At 35.1% G+C, this 27,474-nt stretch overlaps 1 protein-coding gene across 17 annotated transcripts in view; it reads left to right on the forward strand.

Moving 5' to 3' along the window:
• Window positions 1-27,474, forward strand: part of SLO2 (slowpoke 2) — a 228,574-nt gene that overhangs the window by 113,160 nt on the left and 87,940 nt on the right. For 2 of the 17 annotated variants that reach the window (XM_076371621.1, XM_076371626.1), the window contains exon 1: window positions 10,390-11,334. The exons of the other annotated variants lie outside the window; for them this stretch is intronic. In XM_076371621.1, the coding sequence (XP_076227736.1) occupies window positions 11,264-11,334 (71 nt within the window). In that variant the 5' untranslated portion in view covers window positions 10,390-11,263. Of the gene's footprint in view, window positions 1-10,389; window positions 11,335-27,474 lie in introns of those variants that run through there. 17 annotated transcript variants of the gene reach the window in all.

A 27,474-nucleotide genomic window follows, 5' to 3' on the forward strand; every position in this document is an offset into this window, starting at 1 on the left:
TGATACTTATTTTGTTTAAAAGAAGCACAAATAACTTAAAGAATCTACAATATCGATTCTTTAAAAATGAAGGTATCTATTTAACAGTTGCGTGGTGTATTTCATTTATTTTAACCATTTTTCTATCTCCGTTACCTTCAACGATTTAACGCAGTGCGCCAGAAGCAAGCTGTCTAATTTAGTATGGCGAATATTATGATTAACGACTTAAAACCCTAAGGTAATGTATTTTCTTGGGGGTTCTAATGTAATTGAAACTCATTATAGCAGTGATATGATAGTTATTCCGTTGTTAATAACGACTATACAAATAATGTAATCCTTATTTTATATAATGAATGAAAATTGTTGCAAAAAGTAACGAATTCTCAAGTAAATCATAGGAAAATGAGAATTATTTACTAAATGAATATGGAGGAGGAAATAATGATGACACTAGTTTTTTAATTTGCTCTTTATGGTAATAGTATATATTTGTTGCAATATTCTTATTCTGAACTATGAGACTATAAAGAGCTAATGAAGAACGGTTACCGATTTAGAGATACAGTTTGAACCTCTAAACCTGCTTGAATTATCAATGAAGTACATCGTAATAATGTATATTACATTAACATGAAACTTTATGTTAGGAAGGAGAACACTGTTCTGTAAAGACAAATATGCTGCGTCATCTACCATATTTAGAGGACGTTTGTCGTTAATTATCTTTTTAATAACGAAAATGCTTTCTAACGAAGCCCATAAAAATTAAAAGGAACGAGGTCAATGATTGACAACACTCCCATGTCAACCAATCGTTCACGCACCCCTTTTGTAAATCCTCTTTCACGTATAGGGTGGGAAATGGGAATATAGCTCAATCGGATAAACGATACTATCTTCCATTTATCAAGGAAGAGTTCAAAGTAGAGAAACTCACCATTTGGTTAAATATCCATCGTAGATGAAATTCAACAATTGAAGATAAAATGTTCTAATAGATATACACGGAAAAGTAAATGTTTTCAAAATGGTAAAGTCTCTTTTTAATTCAATTAAAACGAGTGGCATGTTCGCTTCTGATATTCTAGTGTAACAGAGGAATGTGAGAGATTATTTCCGTACATCCACGTATCATAATACCGGATTATCTTATGAATGTCGTTTCAACAATCAATAACGAGTTACATCAGAGGATACGACATATCCGTTAAAAAATTAAAACTTTCGAAACAGCAATTCTTGATTACTATACATATTACTATATTTATCAAATGAAGACAAAAGATATTGTTACCGTTCAAAATGTTTATTTGTATTACGTATCTTACATACTTATCTACCTTCGATAATTCTCGATTCGTTATATTCTGAAATCTGTATATATTAATAAATATAGAATGTCAATTATATATGCGTATGACTTTCCGATAATTAATTAAGTTTATTTCAAGAACATGTAGATATAAGCGGAATAAGTATTAATTATTTTAATTAACTCTTCGTCAATATTAACTTGTTTTCGTTGCACCTGTAGGTATTCGTTGTTCTGATTTTTAACGTTTAATGTTCTCATACTAACTTACTAATTTTCTTAAAAAAGGTATAATGTACGGAAAGAAGCCTGGAAAGCAATTACATTTTTAATTACAAAAAGCTGCGTGCAGGCAATGTTAATTCAGACTTAATATATAATATTCACGAAATCGTGCAAAGAGAGAAACATAAGAAGATTAGTAACAAATTATGCTCCAGATATGAAATATAATTATGTAACACCTATTCTGAAATTTATTTTGTAAATTAAACAGGTAACAGTAATTCTGTATAACAATGAATCTTATTGAAAGTACATATTTTTTTTACTGACTACGCTGTTAAATATATTCTGGTATAATTGAAAAAACATTTGGTAAAAAATGATATACTAATTATGACTTATCATGAGTACAGTGACGTTCTGATTAACATTTGATATATATTTCTAGATAATAATTTACAGACATTATTATACACTTAAGTTACTTTTACATTAACTTAAAAAACGTATATAATACATATACATGCAAATGACCTAACTCTTTTACTGTTAAATGTAACAATTGCCATTAGTCCTATGACAGAAATTGCCTTACAACAAGTTTTGTAATATTTGAATATTTCTTAGAACTCAGGTAATAAGTACATTACAATCGAATCAGCGTTAATTGAAGTAACGTTAAACAGGGTCTTACTGTAATTGATAACGAATGTATCGGATCTTTAACCATGGCTCGATTTAACGAAACTACATTTACCGACAGCGTCGATATTGAAACATTTACTGGTCGAGGATTAAAATTTTCATAATTTTTTCGATAAAGGGAGGACTTGTAATTAGCTTATGCCACTTTTTAACCGCACTTTCAGTAAATTTCCTACTTTCCCTAGAGCGAGAGTTAATTGCCAAAGGACTGAGATAGGATTGCATTAAGTCTCTAAATGGACGTGTCTGGGTTCATTTGAACAGGATAGTCGAATAAACGTGAAGCGATGAACTAATTTCATCGCAGAATTGAACAACACTTTGTCACATTTTTTCCTGCCACTTCAGCTGTGGAAAGGTTGGCCAATAAAATTGATTTATTAACCCTGTTTTTATATCATTATACTCTGTAAATAATGTTGTTTATTGTGCATATAAATAGTCCTCAGTGGCACATTTCACTTCAGGTGCAATTCAATTGCTCGTCTTCGTCCATTGCGTGATTAGTTCCTATTATCCCGATCTCTCTCGTTGATGAAATGCGAGAAAATGAGAGTAAAAAGTTCATTGCGGACCGTCCTGAACGCCTATTTCAATGATTCATTTCAACACTTTCATTGATTAGTTAATGGCACAGTACTGCGTGTCAAGTTTAGCTTATTCTTGTGTTCGTAAATGAATCGATTTTAAAAGTATCCAGTATTCAACAATTACTGCGTTTATAAAGCGCCCAATTTCATTTCGGTGTATTGAATATTTTTAGTTATTCAAGAAAAAAGCTAATAAAATTTTTACATAATTTTCTGTATCGAATTAGTAAATGCGATCGATCAGTCATTAAACGCTTTCTATATAATGATATGTTTATAATAGTTGCGTATATCATAAACATTGTTTTATTTTTGATGTTGGTATTGAGAAATTTAAATTAACGTAACCGTTAATAACAAGAGCCCGATGCAGAGATAAGGTGAATAATTTATAGAATTACTGACTGTTTGAATGTATATAATATACATTATATCTACATTATTAATATCCATTTGGTTCCAATTTAAGCTGTATATATTTGAAATCAAACATTAATTTAACGCAAGGATCTCAAATTTGTTTTGAAAAAGATATTAATTTAGGAAATATCTTTAACCGATTACTTTACTTATAAATTAAAAATTTAGTATTATTGATCAACTTTAAATGAAAAAGTACTTCCAGCTTACTGAAACACAGACATTTGTGTACATTCAAATCAAATTTTCGAACGTATCCATTCAAAAGTTCAATTCGCATGATTAGATAAATGATCATTCCTAGATTCTTTCAAACATCAATTATATCATGACATTATTTCCACGTGTAAAATTCAATGGTATATGACACCAAAAATTCTATGAATTAAATTTTCAATAAAAGGGGGAACAGAGGATGTTTTTACTACGTTTTTATCGAAACCATGTTAATTCAAGTTAATATTGAATCTATATACCTACAAATATCTTAAAAGTCTACTTTCCTCATCGCATCGTTTTCGTTCCCCATATTAATTATTCACAAGATAACTATTAATCAACAATAATGCGATTCCTCACAACAAGCATCCTCTAAATTCAAATAAACTTATAACAAAACATTCTTATCCTCTCAAAAATAACTATTTTCAAAAATTTCCTCACACCAAGCCCACCCATACAATCCATATCCTTAAATTCCTCAAGTACATCCGAATAGCCACAAATTGCCTAAATAAATAACAATTCCAATTGCTCAATAATATTTGCACGACTTCAAGACGAACATACTATAGAAATCTGAATACTACAGCCCTCCATGGCAAGCCTAAATCCGCTTTCCCGCCATTCCCAGGATCATACACAAGACCGCGTTCCAAAGCGAGGCAGGGTATGCTTTTATCGTAAAATGGATAAGGGTAGTGCATGATCAGACCTAAACGTAGCAGCACCGTCGATTCCGGCGTATAGGGGGCAGCGGTCGGCGGCTAGCGGCGTCGAAACGTACGGTGCTGCCTTTATCCGATAACGGCGGTCGTTCGACGAACTAAGCGTCGGTCTTGATCGCGTAGACGGGCAGCGAGAGGTGTTGGGGTACTCCGCCGCTAAGAGTGGGTGCCGTAATTTTCTTCCAGGGAGCTGTAACGGAAAGTGGAATCGTGGAAGAGAAAGAGATCCCGATGCGCGAAGATGAGTCGAACAGATTCGAGCGGATCAGTCGGAACGTACCTGCGAGCAGCGGAAAAGGGGAAGGAAATAAAAGGGGTTGAAAACGGGAAGGGAAGGGTACAAGCTGGCGTTGCCTTTAACGTTGACGAAGCCAATGCCTCTCCACCCACGCCATCTTTTCCCGCTCTCTTTTAGATACCGCGGCTGCCATTGCTTCGGAAGCTAATGCAGCGGAAGTGGAGTTTCAACTATATTACCCTTAATCGCATCGACGTTCGACTGTGCACGTCGCTGCGCGTAATTTCGGGCTGGATTCTCGGCTCGCGAGGCTGCTCTCGCGTCTCGCGCGACATCACGGGTCGTACCGTTGACCTTGTCGCCTTTCCGGAAACTGGCTGCGCGGATTTCCGTGTTGCCGCGCTGACATCGGAACGATTTCGAACGCCGAGCGACGGGCTTTCCTTGGAACGGGCCCACTTTAAACGGTGCAGCGCGTGCACGGTTGGTGATTAGGGATTTGCATGTTGACCTCGTGGTTTCTGCTGTGTCATTAATGACAAGTACGTTTACGAGCGGCTGAAACCGTAAAGTTTCTACTATTTATTCTTTCGGCGAAATTTGTCGGTGTTGGTGCTCCGCGTTTCGAATTTATTAATAGACTCGTCTTGTTTAGCTTTTTCATTTGCTGGTACGCTGTTGCTTGTTCCACTTTGTTGTGAGTCTCGTGGAGTAACGTAGATGGGACTGGAAAGATAGGGTGATGGTATTGATTTTAATTTGGTGATGTTAGTAACTATAAAATGGTAGTTACTGGATCTGCTAGAAAATAAACTATTTTGGGGAGTGGGTATATATTAGTTTCGTTTTTCCTCCTTTTAGGTTTTGTCAAGAAGTTGTAACAATTATGGAAGACAAAATAGATCACTAGGAATGTATGAAATTAAATATGATATAAAAGATATGCAATTCTGCTTAAAGAATATATTATCGAAAATATTAATATTTTTTGTTTGTACCCGTAAGATATGTAAAAGCTATGGTTTAAAAAATTAAAGAAAATAAATCTTATGAGAAACATGACGTTCAACTAAATTTTGTTCTCACTTTTATCTATTGATCCATGAAGCTGCTGGTTTAGATGACACAATTATGAGAGATTACGACATTTAAGAGTTTTGTAACGTAGATGAGCTAGAATTTTATATCAGAACAAGTCTTATAGTTAGGTAACTTTACCGTACCCAAATTTCATGAAAATTCCTCGATCACTACAGTAAGATTAGTTTCGAATACGTGACGTAGGAACTTTAAGCACAAGAATATTTAACATAGGCTACAGAGAAACAGCAACATGGAGAAGAGAATGTTAATTGCACAAAATACGTCAAATAACTTATTAATTATTTACACGAACTTGTAATCATTCTATGATCATTTAGTTGAAACTTGTTAAGTATAATTTGAAACAAATTAATTTAACTTTATATCGCCAATTTTTAATTAAATTTATCACATACACGTATCCAATCTATGACATAAATTGGTAAATGCTATGCGCTATAACCTTTTTCACGTGCATTGAAAATAATCGTCCCGCAGAAGACAAAGTTTACCCACAGTGAAATGACGAAAGTTCTTTTCAAAGTGGTGAAGTTCTATTCATCAAGAAGTTGTGAGGCTTGGCAGGCAATTGCAGAACAACAAAAATAAATGGATTTACCTTCAAGTAAAACTTAAATTTGATTTATTCGAATTTCCCAAATTTAATTTATGAAGCATTACTATTTACGGTAACATTAACATCTGTATTTACTGCCCACATATTTTTAATGATTAAAAAAAATGTAAGCACTTTTTGTTGAACCTTTTTCGTTATTCCCACATAAAACAATTTGTACAGATAAAATATTACATTATTTGTACCAGTATGGTAACGTAGACGATATTCAATGTTGTTTTATGCATACGACTATTATTTCTAATTATAAATAATATGAAGAGACACTCATTGTTAACCACATCGTACTTTATGTGCCAAATAAAACAAGAAAATTACATTTTAAATAAATGTAAATATTTGAGGTATAAATAATTCAGTAATAAATTGCATCATATATGTTTTAATTTATCAACGTTAGTAGATATATCTCAGCAAAATGGTAATTAACTCGATGGAAGATCGAAAATACATACAAAGTGTATGCAAGAAATACGTAACTTAACTTGATGCATGGTTAAATAATAATGCAAAAAACAAAAAGCTTTTACTACCGAAACGAAGCGTGTCAATAATATATTGAAAAATCTTACCTAATTCCTATCATAATTCTTGTGCTATTCAACATCCTTAATTGCTTCCATTAAGGAGCTCTATCGATTCCTAATTAGTAATCGATGAGTTAGCTATACCCATCTACGTTAAATGCGCTTTAATTATTTAACCTAGTAGAATCTCGACACATGCAATTAAAATATTCGAAAATTTACATTCACGTTCTTGCCTATCGATTTATATTCTTTTGAATGTCAATCTGAGATTTCCCAGTGCGATTAAATTGCATCCTGAAGATTGAAGTCACCGGATCCTCCTATCGTTTTGATGTTTTACGATAAGCTACTGTTTTATGGCCGAAAGTCTGCTCGTAAAATTTTCTGCTGAGTACTTCATCTCTTCAATAACAGCTAGCATCTAGGAAATCTTTCGAGACGTGAAACTTTTTGTAAAAACAATGGGGAAATATAGACAATGTAAGTATATAGAACTTGAAATTGATATTTATTGTATAAACCGTTAAACACTTATCTATGACAACAACTGATGAAAATAGCACACAGAATGTTTTACAACCGTTAACCTTGAATTTACTTGTAAAATTAATTTCATATTAACTTATTAACTTATTAAAACTACTAATTTATTAATTGCATTTCGTATTTTTATATTACGATCCTCGAGAGACTACATTCTATAATTTGTATATAGTTTTTTACATTTATATATGAAAATAAATTACAATAATTCTGAATAATTGAGTATAATAATACAAAATTTATTCTGTGCAATTTATTTATCAGAATAGACTACATTAAAAAACTAATATAAAACCTGGGATAAGAAATGATTTAAAGTTACTGCATCTTATAAAAAGTACTATGAACAACAACAAAATTCGAGTAACATGATTAATCTATCTTCAATATAATTTCAAACGCTATTATGTTTGAAGCAGTCGAATCAATTGAATTTTCACAATTAGATCTGAAAAGGTCATCCATTTAATTGAAGCAGCTTCAATCGATTGATACTTGCAGATTAACCGATTTGCGAACTAGAAACAATCCTGAATTGTTACAGCGTACATTATGGTACGAGGGAAACTTCATTTCCTACCGGAGAAAACAAGAGACGTAAACTGTTCCTGTTGAAGTGGCAGTAGAACTTACAATCTCCATCCGCGATTTATTCCCGTTTCAATACCTTCCGTTCTACTCCCCCTTTTTACGTATTCCAGATTTTCCGGGGAATAGCTGAGATGAAAAATAACTATCTAAAATGCCAACAGTGATGAATCAAAATACTTTTGTATATTATTCTGCAAGGAATCATTTTCTGTTCGATACAGTTCAATATAGTATATCGTTGTTTAAATAATTAACGTACGAGAAATATTAAATATTAAAATTGAGTTGTGTTGAAAACGGATTTTTGTATAACGGTATTATATATAACACTTTTTTCATTTATTTTAATGTGAAAAAGGCCCCTTTTCTGTAGTTGTATCATGACAAAAAAATAATTAAATATAATTAATGGTAGAAGTTCACATATTATGGAAATTATCAGAAACCGGAAGCTGTTTATATGCACATAGTCATTTTATTTCATCTTTATTTCGTTAGAATGATAACCGATATGTAAAATGGTAATTCAAAAGTAGTTCAAAATTAATAAATGGATAAAGAGTTTATGTCCAGCGAAGACATACAAGATTTCATAATATCATTACTACATATGCGCAGTATTCCTTATCCTGTTACAGATCTCACTCTCGCAAACTTCATAGACGCAATTATAAGCTCATGTGTTCATTAGAATTCAATCAACACTAATGAGTTCCACAACAAGTATATTTTTATCATTAATTACGTTCCATTATTCTTTATTCTTGTACTAGTTACATTAATTTTCAATAGTCTTTATGAATAATTTTCCATAGAATTATGTGAATGATTATTTTATTAATAAATCGTTATCCGAAAGTAATAAAAATTGCAAATAAATAAATTGCAACCACGATCAAACTCTTATATCTTGACTATTTTTTAACCTAATCACGCTTTCATTTTCTTAGCAACATTTTGTTTGTTTAATTTTGTTCATTTAATCGCGTTCTCAATTTGCCAAGAATACTTCGAAATTTTTGAATACTATAAAAAAAATTACTGTTGACGTATCAACTGCTTCTCCTTTCTCAATAATATTTCAAATTTGTGGTAGGAGTTAATCACATTTTCAAGAACTCCACATCCCTCTACACCCACGTTTACTTTATAGTATAATACTCGATAACCAAAATGTAAGATTTAACTGGAACTCAAGAAAATTAAAATTTCTTTATTTTTGACAACATCTCCCTCGCCAGGCTGACACGACGTTGTATACCAAGGTGTTAAGAAAACTATTTCGACTGTATGGGAGTTTCGATGACTTTGTTCAGCGGCGAACGCGTTAACCAGCGCGCCAGCGAAGGACACGCGACGTGTCACGAGATTACACGGCTAAGAACTCATTATTCCCGATGTGCGCGCATGTATCAAGCGACGGGGGCAGACAACGAATCAACAGGAGGAAAGCGTGCCAGCGCGTTCTCCCGCGATTTATTATTTTTCATCTAGTTTTCCAACCGCTTCTTTCGCTTTTACCCAGTTTACGACAGCCGTGACAAGGAAGCTGGTCACGCAGGAGGCGCGCTGGCCCTCTCTGTCTGGCGTGGGAGTAGTAATAGGACGAGTAGGTGGAGGGAATAGGAGAAGTTGGACGAGCTTGCGCGAAGCTTTCCTGCGTGGCGAGGGAGCCGGGAGGTTGAGGCTGAACCCGCTAGTCGGCGCTGGGCCACGCCACGCGAAGCGCCTTGCGTTCTTGGACGAGAGGAGCTGCCAGCGCGGCAACCTCTCGATGCCTCGACGGCGGGCTAATGAAACCTCGAGAGCACCGCGTTCCCGTGTCAAACTGCCTACGAGCGAACCGCGACGCGCCGGCGGCGAACCATCCGAAAGATGCGGTACCTCAAGAGGAAATGCCGTTGCCTCCACTTGAACGAGATCCATGAATCGTGATCCGGGGGATTCGCCTGGAACAAGCACGAGGAAGTTCGGGGAACGTGTCCAAGCTCCGGCAGCCCGACCAGCCGCGCTCCGTTGCTTTCGAATCGAGTTTGACATGTAAACGGCCTGCTCCCCTCTTTTTCTTTTGTTCGTTTTGTTCGAGGAAAAGAAGTAAAACGCTGCCGTAGTCGGACGCGGTGCGTCGTTGTCGAAGCACGTCGGCGTCGATCGATCGCCGCGCCGTCGAAATCCTAAATTATGATCGACGAGCTTTCACGGCGGGACCAAAACAGCTGGAGAACGCGTTCTCGGATTCGGTGAAGATTCAACGTATCCGTTAGTCTCCGAGCGGCGGATCGAGGAACAGCCCCGAGACGGGGACCAAACCGTGGCTGATCAGCCGAACGGAGATTCGCCCGGTAGATCGAGAACGACGCGGCTAGCAGAAGGATACATATCAAGATGTAACGATCGACTATCAAATGTCCAAGGAGATTATTCTAAAGAAACGTTGTCTTTGAGTCGTCCGTGTTCCCCGAATACTTCACGATCCTCCACTCGGTTGTTTTCAGTAATCCGTGGCCTTGCAACGGGAGCATGTGGCAGAAGAGTTCGTTTTTATTTTCCCCGTGCCCTGTAACACGCGTTTTTTCCTAAGAGCGGCTCCGGGGCTCGTCCTAACCCCGTTACGATCACTCCCTCAGGCGTGCTAACGAAAAAAAGGAGATTTCATTAAGAGAAAGGGACAACAAGGACACAGGAGAAGGATTTCGGTCGAGGACAGGATTCTTCCCCGTGTTTCTACCATCTTAGCAAACAGAAGAACATCGAGCGGGGTTGGACGAAGAGACGTCCTTCGGATGGGACGAGAAGATTTCTTAGATACGGCGAGGATAATCGCCGCGTACTTCCTAATTATGATATATTATCCAGCACGCTGGTTGGCGGGTCCAAAATCGTAGAGTATTTTTAATACGTGCGCACCGTGTAAGAAAACCACGCGTGTACGTCGCGCGTCAAGGTGGTTCGGTAACGTTAAGAGTAGAGTTTTAATCGACGTTCTATCGTTTAACGAGCAAGAGGAAAGGAGGAGGATAAACGTGGTCCAACTAATAGTGACTTAGATTATTGTCTATATTTACGTGAGGGACTGTGTGCGTACCTTGTGTAGAGTGTGCTTGTCGGTATATCGAACGTCGCGGGTCGCGTTATTTTTTACGATTCTCCGTCGCCGAAGTTCCACGTATGAAAGTCCCGTAGCCAATTGGTTGGTGTAAAGTGTCCGTTCCGCGGGGCGAGTGCAATTCGTACACCGTCGTGAGTCCGTCGCGTGCAACGCCGTACGGTTCGCAATATTCTTCAAACGGAATTGTGGGCGAGCGAAATATTCATCGGAAGATTCGGTGAACAGAACGTTCGAACGCGAGAAATAGGTTAAATACGTTAGACGCGGGAATCGTGTTTACGTCTGTCGGGCGAGGAAGGCGAGGTCGACGAACAAATTCGGCATGTGTCATCGAGCAAGACGCTAGCTATGACGACTTCGAGCAGATACAGCAGCTACAACTGTCTTACCAGCTGGGACAGCTACGACAGGATACCAAGGTAGTAGAGCGATAAATTATATGGGGTAGGATTTTCCATTATGGGATTACTTCGTTTTAAGTAGCACACGCTTTTAAGCAAGATCCATGATTCACGCTGGAAGTATCGCACCCTCGTTAGGCGCGATGCTTTCTCGGGTATATCGGTGAATTATTGAGTCGAATTCGGCGCGAGGTCTGTTCGATCGACGCGAAACGGAATTTTATTCTGCTTGTTGTTCATACACTTGCAGTGATTCGGCTATAGGCTTAGCAGGACGAGAGTTATTATGGAATAACGTTAAAGGGAATTTTTTGTTTGAAATGTAAAATGTTTCACTTTTTAATTAACTCTCCCTTTTTGTATGAAGCGTTGCACATCTTGAAATTTTTATTCTATATTCGTTGGTTAGGAAATATTACGATTCGTTTACTAATAATTATCGATTAATTTTTTATACTTTTCTGTCAATTACGAAACATTTACCGGGTACTATATGGATATATGTAATTTATGCGTGAGAAATTGCGTTACTTAGCATCACTTTTTTTTTAATGTGAACATTATTGACCTCTTCATACTCTCATAATATTGTATAATACTTTCATAGACAGATTCAGATAATCTTTTATTCTTTTTTAAATAAGCAGAATAATCTGTAATACAGAAATGTATACTTATACGGTTATATTCCGAGTATGTGCCCTTAAAACATGTGGTACTTCTGTAATATCATGTTTGTGCCTTCGAGGATTGCATTTGTATACATTTTAAAGCGATTTAAAGGTTACCATATCTCTCGGTTGCTCAGTTTTTATGGTCATACGCGGATTTAATGCATCGTTTAAGCCGCGTTACAAAAAAGACACTGGCAGTCAAATTATGAAACGATCTGTTTTGTCGCTGGAAAATCATAAAAGTATACCTAGAATGCGTGTCCATATTTTTTTCAGTTCAATGTACACCGAATGGATTGTTCTTATTGGTTGATTTATACGTTGCTGTATGGAGAACTACATTTGAACGAATATACTGCTGCAGCAGGGAGATATCAGTTAAAGTGGTTTCATGGAAATGCTATGTACAAGACAAAACAAGCAAATAATATAAAATAATTAGAACTGACGTCTCTGCAAGCTAAAATGAAATCTTTATTTAATTAAGCTGTAAAATATCATATTGTTTGCGTATACCATTTTCTGTTCTCTAAATAATATAAGTTTCATTTACTGGTCTTTTTCTTATTCCAATTACTACAGTTTTGTTTGTTATTACAATACATTATTCGAATATTGTAGTATCGTTATTTTCTAGTTTCAAGAATGGAAATAATTTACATTTAGTAAGATTTGTGAGTCAGTAGAAAAGATTGCGATTGATAGTACCATCGACAGTTAATTAACCGTGCAGAAAGTAATCTTTCTCATTGCTACTTGTTTTTCCATATATCCCGGAAAATTGAATTTGAAAATTCAATGGATACACTACTGAATACAATTCCATCACAGCAAAATATCATTACTTATTGTTTCTGTTTGTATTTGGTCCAGTTTAGACGTGCGAGTTCTGTTGCGCGTTTCTACAGTACTGTAATATGAGGAAATAATCAGATGAGGGGACGTACAAGTATCTACGAACGGCAACACCGCGCAAAATCACGGCGCGGCAGGAGAAAACTAACTGGGAACGAATTTTGTCGTACAGTCTTTCAATACTTCTTTGAATTATATAAAACCAAAATGTCAAATCAATATAACAATCAAATGAATGGATGTCTAGAAGAAAGTTCTGTATTACAAATTTTCCAAAAGTTCATTTTTCTGAAGAATGAACAGAATGTGATGTAAAGAAAGTTTGTACAAAATTTTACTTCTTAATTATTACTCTAGGTGCCTGAAATTTAGCATAAAAGAAAGGCGAACGTTTCCCTCAGAAACAGACTAAATTTTGTATGAAAAATTTTTCGAAATGATGAATAATTTTAAAGATAAAAGCATTTATCGGTTAAAACGAAACAGCCTGCATATTATTGATCTAAATTCATTCAATATATTTTCTAAAAAGTCGTTCAAATCTTAAATTGCATCAGCAAGATAGTGCACCTGCACTTTTTCCACGAATGCTTAAACAATTTCTAAAACGTATGATGATCTGAAGGAAACCAATCCTTCACGAGATTTGCATCACTTTGATTACCGCTTTGAATACAAAATACTAATCAGTGCTTTACTTGACCGAACTGCTATTATATATAACAATTACACTTCAGTCTTAGATTAGAATAAAGAAATAATCTTAAAACGACAGAGGGCATTATCGAAAGAACTGTGGCAGAAGTTCCGAAGAACAATTATAAATTTTTAATTACCAAAGTTGCGAAATGGGTCAGCCTGCCTAAGAAAGAAAACAATAAAGGGAATTGGTTCGAAAAAACGAATCTAACCATTTAGAAACAGTTGATTACTTTACCGTGTTTCATTACGTTTAATGCAAGTTGAATTTAAAATAACTTCTGCACAGTGCAGCAATTAATCACCGGGTCCCGGTCAAAACCTTACGTTCTACCTGAGCCTCGAGAATAAAATTCTTTCCGGTCGGTTGTCGTAAGAATAAAACTCGAACGCTTAGAAAAAACGTTCTGCAGTTCTTTTTCTTCTTTTTCCCCATTCGGCGGTGTCGAGATTCCGATGGTTTTAATTACGAGGAACCGCTCATTCATGTTTTATGTACGCGAAACTTGCCTTTACGGGCGCGGACAGTCGTATTTCCATTACAGATTTCAATATTGCGATCGCTTGATCGACGGCGACGAATTCAATTACCAATGATCCGGTTTTTATTGACAAGTCTCCCTTTCGTTTCCAATCGTGTTTTCCTCGCATTCAATTTAACAGTTCGCGTTAGACCCCTTCGAATTCCAGGCAAAATTTCCGTCGGATCTATTGATCAGGTGATTGAAATCGGTCATTTTTGACATGCACGCCTATTGAACTCTTGGTAATCTGATCCCGAGTACTTTAGATTATATGACGGGCGGAAACTCACGCCATTTTTTCGAATCCTCGTATCTGATAAAGCATGTCATAAAGTGTATACCATTACGTCTCGTTTTTATTATTTCAGATCCCTATGAAATCTCATGGAAATGACTGCTGTCCTGTGGGACTCCGATCTAGTATCTCTTTCAGCTGATTTAATATTTCCCCGAGACCTTGACGTCGAATGTTGACTGCTTTACCAACATTCTAGTTGGTCAACAGACTGCCGCACCTCAGATCTTGTAATAATTTTAGATCTTTCTTCTAGAAATAGTACATTAGTCGTTTCTATGAGGGAAACAAATGATAAATAATAGTCCGTTCTAATAACTTCGTTATTATATCAAATAGAGAAATTAGAAATTGAGAAATTGATTTTCATTTACTTTGTATTCCTAATATCAGGAAATTGTTGGTAACCTTGATTATTCGAAAAGAGTGACTTCGAGGGAAAACGTTCGATTTAAGCCATTCTGTCCAGACACGTATTCGTTGTATCGACAACGTGTTTAAAGCGAACGCAACAATTGTTATAAATAAATTTTAATGATATCATAAATTGAAGAAAGTATAACATTTTACATTAAATATATTTTTTAATTAAATTTTCATTGTGTGACTGAACGAAATCGAATAAATGGAATCATGTTTCAGTCAAAAAAACGTGTGGTAAGTTTGTTCTATCCAACAGATACAATAGATTCTGTGGGAAATGAAAGCAGACGAGTGGGTTTATCCTGGTTACACGGGCGGTATAAAATGTGTTTCAGCGACACAGGTAGAACAGAGTCTGTACAAGGCTAAACAAGTGAAATAAGGTCTGTCATTAATCGGGCAAGTAGAATAGAACTTTTTCCGATCGGAAAATTTGGGGTCAGACCTACACCTGGTATTGGAATGCGGAAAAAGTATCACAATTTATTTAAGTTTTATTAATATAAGAAATAATAATAATAATAATAATAATAATAATAATAATAATAATAATACTTTTTTTAATATAGGGTTTATAAACAATATATCAAAATAAGAGAAAATTTTGAAGTTCGAAAGTAGATCTAATATTATACGAATAAAAGAAAGATGATAGTGAAACAGTCATTTAATTGAGATTAATTGAAGTAGAAAAAAATGTGGGATTGAAAACTAAACTTTATATTGTTGAATGAAATAGATTATACACGCATTTTTTAAAATAATGTTCAATTAGTGATTATTTCGTTATTTCTATTAATATGCTCCTTGAATAGCATTTTCTTGTTGAATATCATTGTCCTCCGTCGTTAATTGTAAAACGAAATTTGATGCTTTCGATCGATAGGATGTGAGGTAGAATATTTAACGAAGCAATTAACAAATCGTTTTACGAAGACACGGGCCATTTTCTTCCCAGCTGACTTACTCCACAGTTTCTGATAGACTTTCGTTTAATTCCCTACTCTCGCTAGAGAGCACGTAAAGCAGGCGACAGTTACTTCCTTATTCTAAACATAAACACACAGTGCAATTTTGTTGTTAGACCAGGAACAAAGCCGAATGGCATTTTCACAAAATGAATACTACCCACGGAATAGTTACCATTTTACTGTTGCTCCTTTTCTTTTGTCAACAATGAGGTCTATTAATGTATCAAGTTTATTAATTAAGATTTGCGGCGGAAACTTGTAACTATTTCCTGAAGATTTAGCACAAAGCTTAATTCCACGATTCTCGCGTCCACTGAGCAACTCGGGGAACAAGTGGTTGGTAAATATTTGATGCGCAATCCTAATTCTGAATTCGTGGATGTGGCCAAAGGTTTCATGTATGTATCGCACACACACTTCCCATAAATATAGAGTGTTCCAAAAATACGAGACTATTGGAAACATATGTATTCTTTAGACAAATGACAATTTATTGCAGTGGCATTACAGTTTCGAGATATTAACCGTTTCAGTGCGCAGGACTGCGATCGTGTTTTGTCGTTAGTGTAACTTCTGTACGATTGTTTATAGCATCATATAAGAATGAATAATTATTTTTCTTGATTAACAATTTTTTATACAGTACACAAACAAAAACTGTTTAATTTACTGCACATATTTAGCATATATCAAAGGCAATTTTTCAACACTCCAACGGTTACTAGTTAAAAATTCAAAGTTCAGCTTCTAGGGTGTTCTGTTCGAAGTTATGTCAATTATGACGTTTCTTACACATCTTCATGTGTTTACTAATTTGATTCACATGTGTTTTTAGTCGCCTTTTCTTGAAATATTCGGAATTCAATTGGAAATTCGAATATGTTATCAATTGATTAGCTATACCTAAGACCAATTTAACCCACGTTGTGAGGAGTAGAAAGGATTTTGATCAACTTATCCTTTAGACCCAATCCTTTTCATGTAAATTACAGTTTTGTATCGACAAGCGTTCAGCGATATGAGTTGAATATTAATAGAAACATAGATTAGGAATTCCTTTGATCAAGACTGGATTTCAGTACACCAAAATAAACGGTACTTTATAATCTGCGAATATCGATTGAATATTCAAATGAAAGAAGGTGCATGAAACATTTTTTTATGAATACCAAATAAAAAGCTTGTATCTGGAACTTCAAGAATTAATATTAGCAGGTTTGAACCCTTGATAATTTTAATACGCTACTGTGTTCACATATTGGTATATAAAATTGACTAGACGTACTATTACAAATATAATTAATCACAATTTTATAAATTCTTGATTTCACTTCATGTTCATACATATTTCCTAAATTATAAAGTCATAAACATTTGTAATTTATTACATTCTAATATAACATATTCTTATCCCTAATATTTTCTTCTGTATATTTTGTTTTAATTGAATTTCGAGTATAGATAATCTAATTATTGATAATCACTCGAATATATGTAATTGGAAAAAGTCTTTTCGTTGTAGCTAAAAACTAATATAATTTCCATGAATTACTTTTAAATTATTACATACTTCGTTCGCTTTTAGAAAGACTTAAGGAAAAATCAAATTGGAATAGTAACATTCTCATATAAAAATTTATTTTGCAATACATATCAGAAGACCTGCTGATCAGAACTGATTCTGTGTCCGCTTTACACGTGCTTATTTAGCAGCTCGCTTTCTGAAGGTTAAATTGCTTGAGTTCATTAGTCAATTATTACGAATGCTCCATAAATGTTTCAATCGTACACGAAGCAGCAATAATGATATTTCCACGCGTCCATAAACTCGTTTTGCACTTTACACCGGTCGTTTGTATTTTCATTTAATCCGGTGTTGGTATTTCACTTCTCCACTAAATGCTTGCGAAGCGTCGTTTAGTCTGATCTATGAATTATTTAACGATCCTGAGTTTATCGAGTTATGCAACCATCACAAACGTTTCTTATTTGGAACTTTTGTCATTTAACAATACTTCAACGGTCCAGTGTTCAACCACAGTCTAATCGTTACATTACTGCAGACATTTAAACGCAATTAAATATCGATTAAGACGCGCAACTTGCGTTTGCATTGTGTTACGCTTAATGAAACTTAAGAATAAAGATAAATGGATGAGTATAATATAAATCTCCAACAGAAGAGCAATGGATAATAATAGTAACTAATTTCATATTGTGCCTTATCGCGTTCGCTGCCAACGTCACGATAATCACGATTGTGACGATAATAATCCTATATTTTACGTAAAAAAAGTGAAAATAACCCTATAAGTATAGTTATTCAACAATATAAGTATTACTTGATACTATAAATAAATAATAATATCAATGATAAAATACGTTAGTATATCTAGGAACAAAATGATTCTTTCTGGTTTCCTTTTTTCAATATTTCAGTTTGAACAATTACGATCATTCGTAATTACAAAAATTTAGTAGCTGTATACACTGAAATATTCAAGAAACTTTCCTCTATGATTTAAGGATAAACCAAGACTTAACCAAAACTAAAGGTTATTTTTTATTAAAATCGTGAAAAAATTTCCGGATTCGCATTTGGATTGAAAAATTTTTGAAGAAAGTTTATTGACTTAGTGGATTGTGAAAATTACTTTAATTTATTAGCAGTTTACGGCATCTGGTGCTTATCGAATCACGTTTTAAGAACACCATCGTTGTCAGAATCTTTGAAGATAAGTAAGATACAAGTCTGCACGGTAATAAAAGCTTCATGGCCCCAAACTGTATTGAGTGCATCCCGATATTCTAACCTATTACAGGCATCGGATGGCGTGTAATGTACATAGTTAGAAAGTTATAATTTTACATTATCGACGATCCAAAGAGCCGCTGTCAGAGACATCACGACAAGAACCAATAGGGGATTGCTATTAATCGAGCTGAATAGAATTAAAAGCTTAAGTCTTTACAATTTATTTGACTCACAGTCCACAATAAAGTTCATTGTAATGAATATTTGTAAAACTATTTGACATTTGAATATTTGTATGAATACTTGTTTTATAATATTTTGATTTGATAGTAAATAGAAATATTTGAAATTGATGATGATTCCATTTATTAATCACAGTTTATCACACGCCTTACGGTAGCTGGATTAAGTAAATTAATTTATACCAAACACAGCTTACAATATAGAATACGTAACATTAAATATATTTTTAGATACAGAATATATTAGATTCAAATAGAAGGTAAAGTTACTTTTTTCTATGTCACTTTTATAATGACAAAATACGCGTAGAAACGATTAGTTCTTTTAAATTGTTATTTGTCATTTTTATTTCAAATAAAATTTGTCCAGCCGCGATTCGGTCTCTGCGAAAGCTTCAATTATATCCTGGTCTACGTGATTAAAAGTAACGCGTATTTCCAAAAACCACAATTTGGTCAGTCGTGAACTTAGATTGCAGAGTTAGTTGTTCGTCGACGGTAGGTAACACAGTATATGAAAAAATCGACTTCCAACCGGAATTTATTTTCTCCATGTGGAGAAATACTCCCAGTTGATCTGACCTTTCGAGAAAGTTTGAAGCACAGATAGATTAGTCGGGCGAGTTTTCAAGATTTATTTTTACCAATACTGTAGACTTTTTAATTATGACGCGCGTCCTCGAGAGCAGGTAGGCTAGAGAGACTTAATTACAAGGAAAAAAAGATTACTCGGTATTGGCATCTGTCTGATGTTTAACGAACCGTCCGAAAGAAATTTTATAATCTTCTTTTTCGCGTCGTCATGTACGAGTCGATTCATTCGGTACGATTTGTTCCACGTGGTCGTTGGTCTTTTAGCAATCCTCTGCTTGACTTGTTTTTTACTAATTGCGCAGTACGGTTCTCCAACGATTTCATTTAGAATTTCAAGTTGTACTTTAACATTTCTTCTACCATGATGCATTTTCATTTGAATTATGGACATTTCAAGGAGTACCTCACGACAGTAGACAATATATTCCTTTGTGACCTTTTAAATTTGATGACATTTCAGTAAATATATTTTCACATATCGACATCAAATTATATACGGTCACCTTCATATCTCGATATGAAAGCGAATAATTACTTTTATAATTATTATATTTATTGATTATTATTTATCGTTATTTATCATTATTGTATATAGCGATTACAGTATTGTATACGCTCTTAGAAACCATGCAAATCATGTTTGAAACATTTTTATTATAGTTAATAATTTATAATAAAAATTCTGGCAACGCATGATACGAATGTTTAAGACAAAAGTTGTATGACATTAAGAATTATACTTAATATTTTTCACAGAAGATGCTTCTACCAATTCTGGTAGAAGGATAGGACAGATTCTTTCAGTACGAAAGTAATGAAAGGCAACCACAATATTGATGCTTTTTCTATTAAAAAAATTAAATAATTCTACGGAGGGTAAAATATAAATAGTGATTCTCAACGTCAACGCTGAATGTTCCTCGTAATGCAACGAAGCTATTTCCTGCATACAATCCTACTAGCTTCCTTCACTATTATATTCATGGTTTAGAAATTATTTATAACTGAAGTGGGATTTACAGACTTGAAACAGCTTTCTCATAGAATGACGCTTGTAGGATGCACTCGTATCTGATATTAAATTCCAACAATGCTCTGTGCGCAAGCAGCAGTGTCTTTACCTATATGACGTTTTTCCATTATACTTGAACTGCTACACAACTATAATACTTCGATGAGAAATAAACTATACTGAACACAGAAAATAATAAAACAATAAAATGTTTTATAAATTGGTTCATCACACGCATTTTAATAATGCAATAACGGAATACCGCTTTTCAATTTATTCACCAATGCATAAGACGTCTGCATTGTGAGGGTGGAAATATTAAACGACTTCGAGTATTAAAGATCATCAGAAAGGGTCTGTACCATCGAATTAATATTAGAAATATTAATAATCCTGAAAGAACAGTGCAAATAAAAAATGTTCTTATGTTTTCAAAAGTAAGTTTCTCAAAAACTGACGAAAGTGGGGTTAAATGGTTTTGAGGCTTACATTGGGCACACAGAAATCTAGAAGAATTGCTTAGTGGATTTTATTTATTATCGTTACAGGGATACAAACCGATTTATGATGCAACCTCTTTTGACCAATTCTGAGTTAATTTAACACGTGTGTTACTAGCTCCCTGAATTCCAAAATCAATAATAGTTGACGCATTCTTGATCTAAGGGTGTGACGTAGCAGTCAGATTATGCCCGATAACCATTCCGCTCTGTCATATAGCATTTTCATCCGAACAAACATCAAGGTACGCGGTAACAAGTGATTCGTGAAGTAAAAGTCCATAATGATTTGTAAAGTGACAATGCAACATTTGCAATTAGAGACTAAAGAACTGCAGTTACATTTTATTTAGAACGTAACATTGTAGTAACAGCTGTACAAATACTTTAATAACACGAATCAGAAAGTTTTAATAAAGTCGGACACAAAAAACTACGGCAAAAATAAAGATTAATTTCTAGAAGTTGACTAAACCGCATCATTTTTTTTATAATAAACGTATTAAAAACTAATGTTAATAATTCATAACAGTTATTACTAATAACATTATAATATTAGTATTTAATTCATCCAAGAACACTTCACAAAAGTTTCTTTTTCAAAAACTAAGGAATACTTGTTACACCATTATTATTCCGAATCACTCAAATGGTGTTTGTGGCTTTCTAGACGAGGATTTTTTCAAGTATTCAGAACGTTCAGCAGAGGAAGCTAAATTGTATATTGAACTCCTGAATACGACAGTTTGTCACAAAAGTGATGATATTTATCTTCAGAGTGTTAGAGAAGGAAATACGTGTTCTTCTTTAGTCGTCTGCTGCTTCGTCATTCGTATACACCCTTTTGATTGTGCGAACAAATTAGGCTGGCTTACAAGGGACGCTGTACGTTCGCCTGAAACGCGAGTAATCAAGTTGATATGCCCGGAAACGGTCGAATTTGGCTGGCTGGGATTCTGCTCTATGCAGGAGCCACTTCTCTGACGTTGAAGGACTGGCACTGATCGAAATCTCGTGTTCCCTTGAATACCTGTAACCGTGGCGGTATTTCGTTGGAAGTCGATGCACCGTCGCCGTTGTCATCCTTCAGTTGCCGCTAATGAAACACGGTCAAATGTTAAGCCACTGACCGCCAACATGTCGAACGGAGTAGGAAATTGATCGTAAAAGCAACAACGATCAACCAGTTACCAACTAGCTGAGCTCACATTTAACTGTCGGATCGTTGATGGTGCAACATAAACCGATATCCGAATAGATGGTAACTAAAATAGTCAAACTTTACGAACACGCTCAAGACAACCTTGAAACAACTATTTTCAGTAACCGACAACGTTTCTATAGTGACAAATAGGTGAAACGGAAAACCATTCTTATCATTGCGACATAACATTTACATTTATGGGAAATCTGAAAATGCCAATTTACACGTAATGCACACAACATGGAATAATACGTAAAGTACCTAAAGTCCAGTGTTTTTCATGATATCGCTACGAAAAGTGATTTTCTGTAATTTTATTTTCCTCGTTATATTCTGAAGAATTCGAATTTACATGGAAATACATATGGTCAGTGGAAATTATATATCAAAATAAATCCAACTGAAAAAGAGCATGAAGCTTGATGAAAGCATGGTGAAAACATACGCAAAGTTACCTCTAAAAGACGTTCATACTTTTTCCCCGGGAAATGTTAAAGAATCCATGCTTTTCATCAAAAGAAATGAGAATCCTCCCTTAAATAGTAACACGGTGGGCAGGACCGGTAGTGTGGTCAACGAATTTTTTTCTAGCATCCTTGGGGGGCAATCGTTTTGCGAAGTCGCAACGACTGCCCACCGAAACGTGCATGGGGGTGAAATCCACTGCAGAATGTGTCGTGGGGTGGAAGCTTTTCACTGGGAAGTCCGCAGGGGGAACAGGCTCAAGAGTTAGCTCGCACACCAGAAGGACCGTTAATTAACATGGCAGGTTTACAAGTTGACCGCACGGTAATCGCTATTGAGGACACGAGGATTTTCCGTGGTCTAAATAAGCGACTGACATTTGCCATGGGCCTTTGGGAAAAACAGAATCACACAAAGTTCCATCCGGCTGTCAATTGTGCCTCGGATGGCAAGGTCCTATGACCTCTTACAAGCAGAGTGCACTGGGGATACAACGTGCGAGATTAGGAACAGTACAGATCGGTAGGAGTAGCAACCAAGCTACACGTGCAAACTTTTGTAAACAGAAATTGGGTATGATTTAAAATAGTGTGTTACTTATTAGTAAATTTATAGTATCGTTTATAACCATAATTTAGTGTAAAATAATGTATACTATTATAGCGTTATTATAGTATAAATAATGAAAGGGTGAGGATCTTGAGTAATCGAGAGCTAGGAATAAAGATATGTATTTAATAAAATAAAGCTGAAACTATGGTCAAAATATAAAATATGGAAACAACACGGACAACACGTAAAAAGTGCAACTCAATGCCACGGAGGCCAACACACGACTCTCTTTCCGCGACTCTCTTACAGGCATTCTTTCCCAAAAATCATTCTCTCCCCCACAAGCATTCTTCTCACTCGCACTCATCACAAACACTCGGATGCACCCCTAGAAAACTGGCTCTGCAATCTTGGGTCCGCGACGTTTTGCAGGCCACTTTCCCTCGACCGTTTTACAACCTGCCCTTCACTCACACTCATTCTTACATTCACTCTTCTTAACACATTGAGCGCCGGCAACGTATCGGCTCCTTAGCCTAAACGCCGGCTTCATTCGCTTGTACCTGATCAATGAGTAGCCAAAAAAAAATATTCAGAACATTATACATTTTCGTAAAATAGTACACTTTAATTGCATATTCGTTAAATCCAGCAATGGAAATCCAGAAATCCGCATTATTGCGGGGCCGACGCTGAATGTGTTAAAAATACCTTAACCTACGCTAAGAATTCTAGATACTACACTATTGTTACTGAATACATTATAGCTCTGTCTTGCTGGAGTTGGTGATTTTCTCATTTTATCAATAGACAAAAGTTAATCGTACCAGGAAGCTATTAATTTAGCAGATATTTAGTTGCTAAAACTAGATATACTTCTATATTTGGGGTAAGTAATGTATGTTTAACTATTTTCTATGGAATTCTTACATGCGACCTACTCAATGCAGACGTTTAAGTTATGGTTTGCATAAGTTACCCGAGAATAGTGAACTCTTCAGATGAAATATTAAATTCATCGTACAAACGACAGTAATCGAACTTACATTGCGGGCTCGCGTATAATTACCGAAAACCAAAACGAGACTTTAGTATCACGAACCTTATCGGTTCTACGATTGCTTCATTCATTGGGTTTTACTCAATGTATTCCAATATCGGTGGGTCTAGGAAGCATCGTAATTGCTTGTTTCTTTGGTTGACCTTTTCCCGTACTTTGTTGCATCCACTGTTGCACTTTTGACATTTCCAGTAGCGCTGCTACGAACTGGGTGAATTCTCGAAAGAAATTGTAGGTTTTCACAGGAGAGTCACCTTTCAGTTGATTCACGAGGAAACATGTGCAGTTTGGATTTATATTGGATTTGCGAGAATGAAAATACATTTTCGTGTGAATTTCGTAATTAAGGAATTGGTCAGGACGGTGGAAATTGTGATTGTAAGGATAAAACAGGATCTAACGCAAATATTAGTAATGAAAATATATGAGGTGCATCCGAATGACCTGTCAAGCTGGTAGGAAGAGATTCTTTACGAGAAAGTAGAACAATGTATATAATGATATTTCTTGTCCAATGTTCAATTTTCGAGAAAATTGAATTTGAAAATTCAATCTTCTATGACTAAGGTAAGGCTTTGGTGTAATATATAACGACTATTTTGTTTGTAAACAAGAACTACATTCATCTTTGAACAAGGTCACATCAACAAGGTATTTGCTCCCGTGTTAACGTCAACAACGTTAAGTGTCAGACAAATTAAAACACTCGTGTTTCTCATGGAATCTGGCAAATGAGTGACGCAGGCAAATTAAGTTATCGTATGTATACGTTATATAGTACAACCATGTGTATATGCACACTCAAAGTTCATTTTGAATACGATTTTACTGAAATTGGAACTTTATTAAAGTAAAACGGAATAAAACATTGGGCTTCTGTATCTGAACGTCTTTAAGCATTGAACGAAGCATTCGATTATTTTCATAGTTACTTCAAATTTAAACAATATGTATATATCACGAGAGATGTGCATTTTCTTGTGACAATGTTGAAACATTAGAAAAATGAAGACAATGACCTGTATTAGCAGAGGTCAGGTTATGATTGTTTTGTCAATTGCTACGATCAACAAATATATTACAGTGAACCGACTGATACTGACACCTTCTATTTCCAGCTATGATTCCAGATATTTGATTAACCTCTACTAATTACAGGTCATTGCCTTTTCTTTCGTCACACTGCAATAATACATGAACAGGAGTGCGTAATTGAAGCTAGTGAACTGTACATATGTACAGCTGATTCTACAAATAATTACTGTACAATTTTCAACAAAAACGTTGAATTTCACCTGGACCATACTTTTTAATTAAACGTCCCGCGTACACTTCACTCCGAAGGAGTGAACATTTCTTCTGTTTCAGGAACAAATCAGTTAGAAGGTGAAATACAAGAGCCATCCTTATCGAATGGAACCGAGACTATAACTCCTAGGTTCTTTCGTGACGCGAATTCTTGTGAATCGATCGAAAATCAATTCTGCACAAATTGTTGTTTGTAAAACAAGTTCCGTACAGTCAGTCGGACACGAACTCTTGAGTGTAAAACGAATCTCGTTTGCAGTTCAACAGGAACTGTCGAGTGATATATAAATAACATCTCGTTTAGTCTCGACTGAAGTTTGTATTGACAACTACGTCGCGTTAATAATTCAGGATGTAATTACAAATGAAAAAAACGTGCTTCAGTAATGACTGAAATGTTTCTCAAAACATTTACCTAAAGATACGTCTTATCCAAGAGCTTTTAACCTGAGATTAGATTCCTATAATTTATTCGACTTCCAGAAGCATACTAAGTCAATAAAATTGTATTTGAAACCAGACGATTTCGAGGGAGGCATGCTTTTACAAGAATTTCCATTAAAATTGATCATCACTGAAGGTTAAAGACACGGAACGTTTTCGTACAGAAAACGATAACTCAGTCGAACGACGAACATGATTAACAAAACTCGATAGATTTGTGGAGTAAGCAACAAAGTATGATGTTCCTAAATTTCCTAAAGTTGTTGATGTTCCTGAAGTCGTGCTTATCGCGGTTTGCAATTTATGCCTCGGAAGTTTTCGATCACACCTTACAGCTTGAACGCTGTTCACCGGAATTGATTAAAACGGTTAGTACTACCTGTCTATTCGAAGTATCGAGGCATTAAATGTTCGGAGAACCAAGTAGTACTTCTTAGAACGAAATGAATCATTCATCTTGCAACAGTGGTCACAGTCTTCCCGACTTTATCGAGGTCAGCACTTAACTGCCCCAGGCAGCAGACCAATTCTCGGTTCTCCTTTTTTGTAACGCTCCCCTCAATCACGATTTCCAACCCCTTCGCCACGGAGAGTTCGGTGTCCAGACTTAACTTGATTGACAGCATTTTTTCGCATGTGCGAAAAGGAAATCACTAATTTAACTGTTAGCATCTTGCCGAATTATTTCTTTCACAATTGTGCTTGCCAAAATTATTTTTGACATTAATAATCTACTAGAAACAAAGAAGAATTTTACGTTCATCTATATCCACGTGAACTTTAATGTATAACAATTGATAAGGGGAAAATAATATTTAGTTTAAAGTCGAAAGGATCGAATCACATTTATTTTTGTTAGCTTTCATGTGAGATTTTCCTTACGAGTCTGACAGGATATTCTCTGGGAAGAGGTTAAACGGTGAGCAAAGATTCCAATCAGAAAATTTCTAGAAATAGAGTTTCCGTAGTTCGAAGCGTAGCATTAGATAAATTTTGATTATTCATCGGCGAACTATAATTCCGATTCCTCATTACGATAACGAACGAACCGATAAATTGCTTCAAAATTTGATTAATCGGCTAATGGAAGTCCAGCGAACGTTCCGATCGGTCAGATAAATATTAAGAGGAAGATGTATACTACAAAGTTACGTACAAGCGAGGAATATTGAAAACTTGTTTCGTTTCGTTTTACTTTAAAAGAAAATTGAAAATATAAATTTTAGAGTTCTTCCAAATATCCAAATATCACTTCCAAATAGTGATCATTACTGTAAATTCTTTTTTTATTCACAATACGTAAACATTATGTTAAACATTTCCTAATGCAAGAGAATATTTATGAGTGTGTAACTTAATCTGTTATCTGCGGAAGGCATGTACATTTGCTGTTGCATTGTTACATTAATACGTTCGTTAATACATTCGAACAGAGTATAATATTACGTGAAATAAATTTAATTTAATTTAATACGCCATTGTTTCATTATGCTTATATAACATTCATCTTGCTGTTGCATTCTATATAAGAATTGTTTATCTAGTCGATTATTGTAAAGCCGATAGATATTCTTTTTAATT

The sequence above is a fragment of the Nomia melanderi genome, chromosome 10 (genome assembly GCF_051020985.1).
Source record: "Nomia melanderi isolate GNS246 chromosome 10, iyNomMela1, whole genome shotgun sequence".
Classification (NCBI taxonomy): Eukaryota; Metazoa; Arthropoda; class Insecta; order Hymenoptera; family Halictidae; genus Nomia; species Nomia melanderi.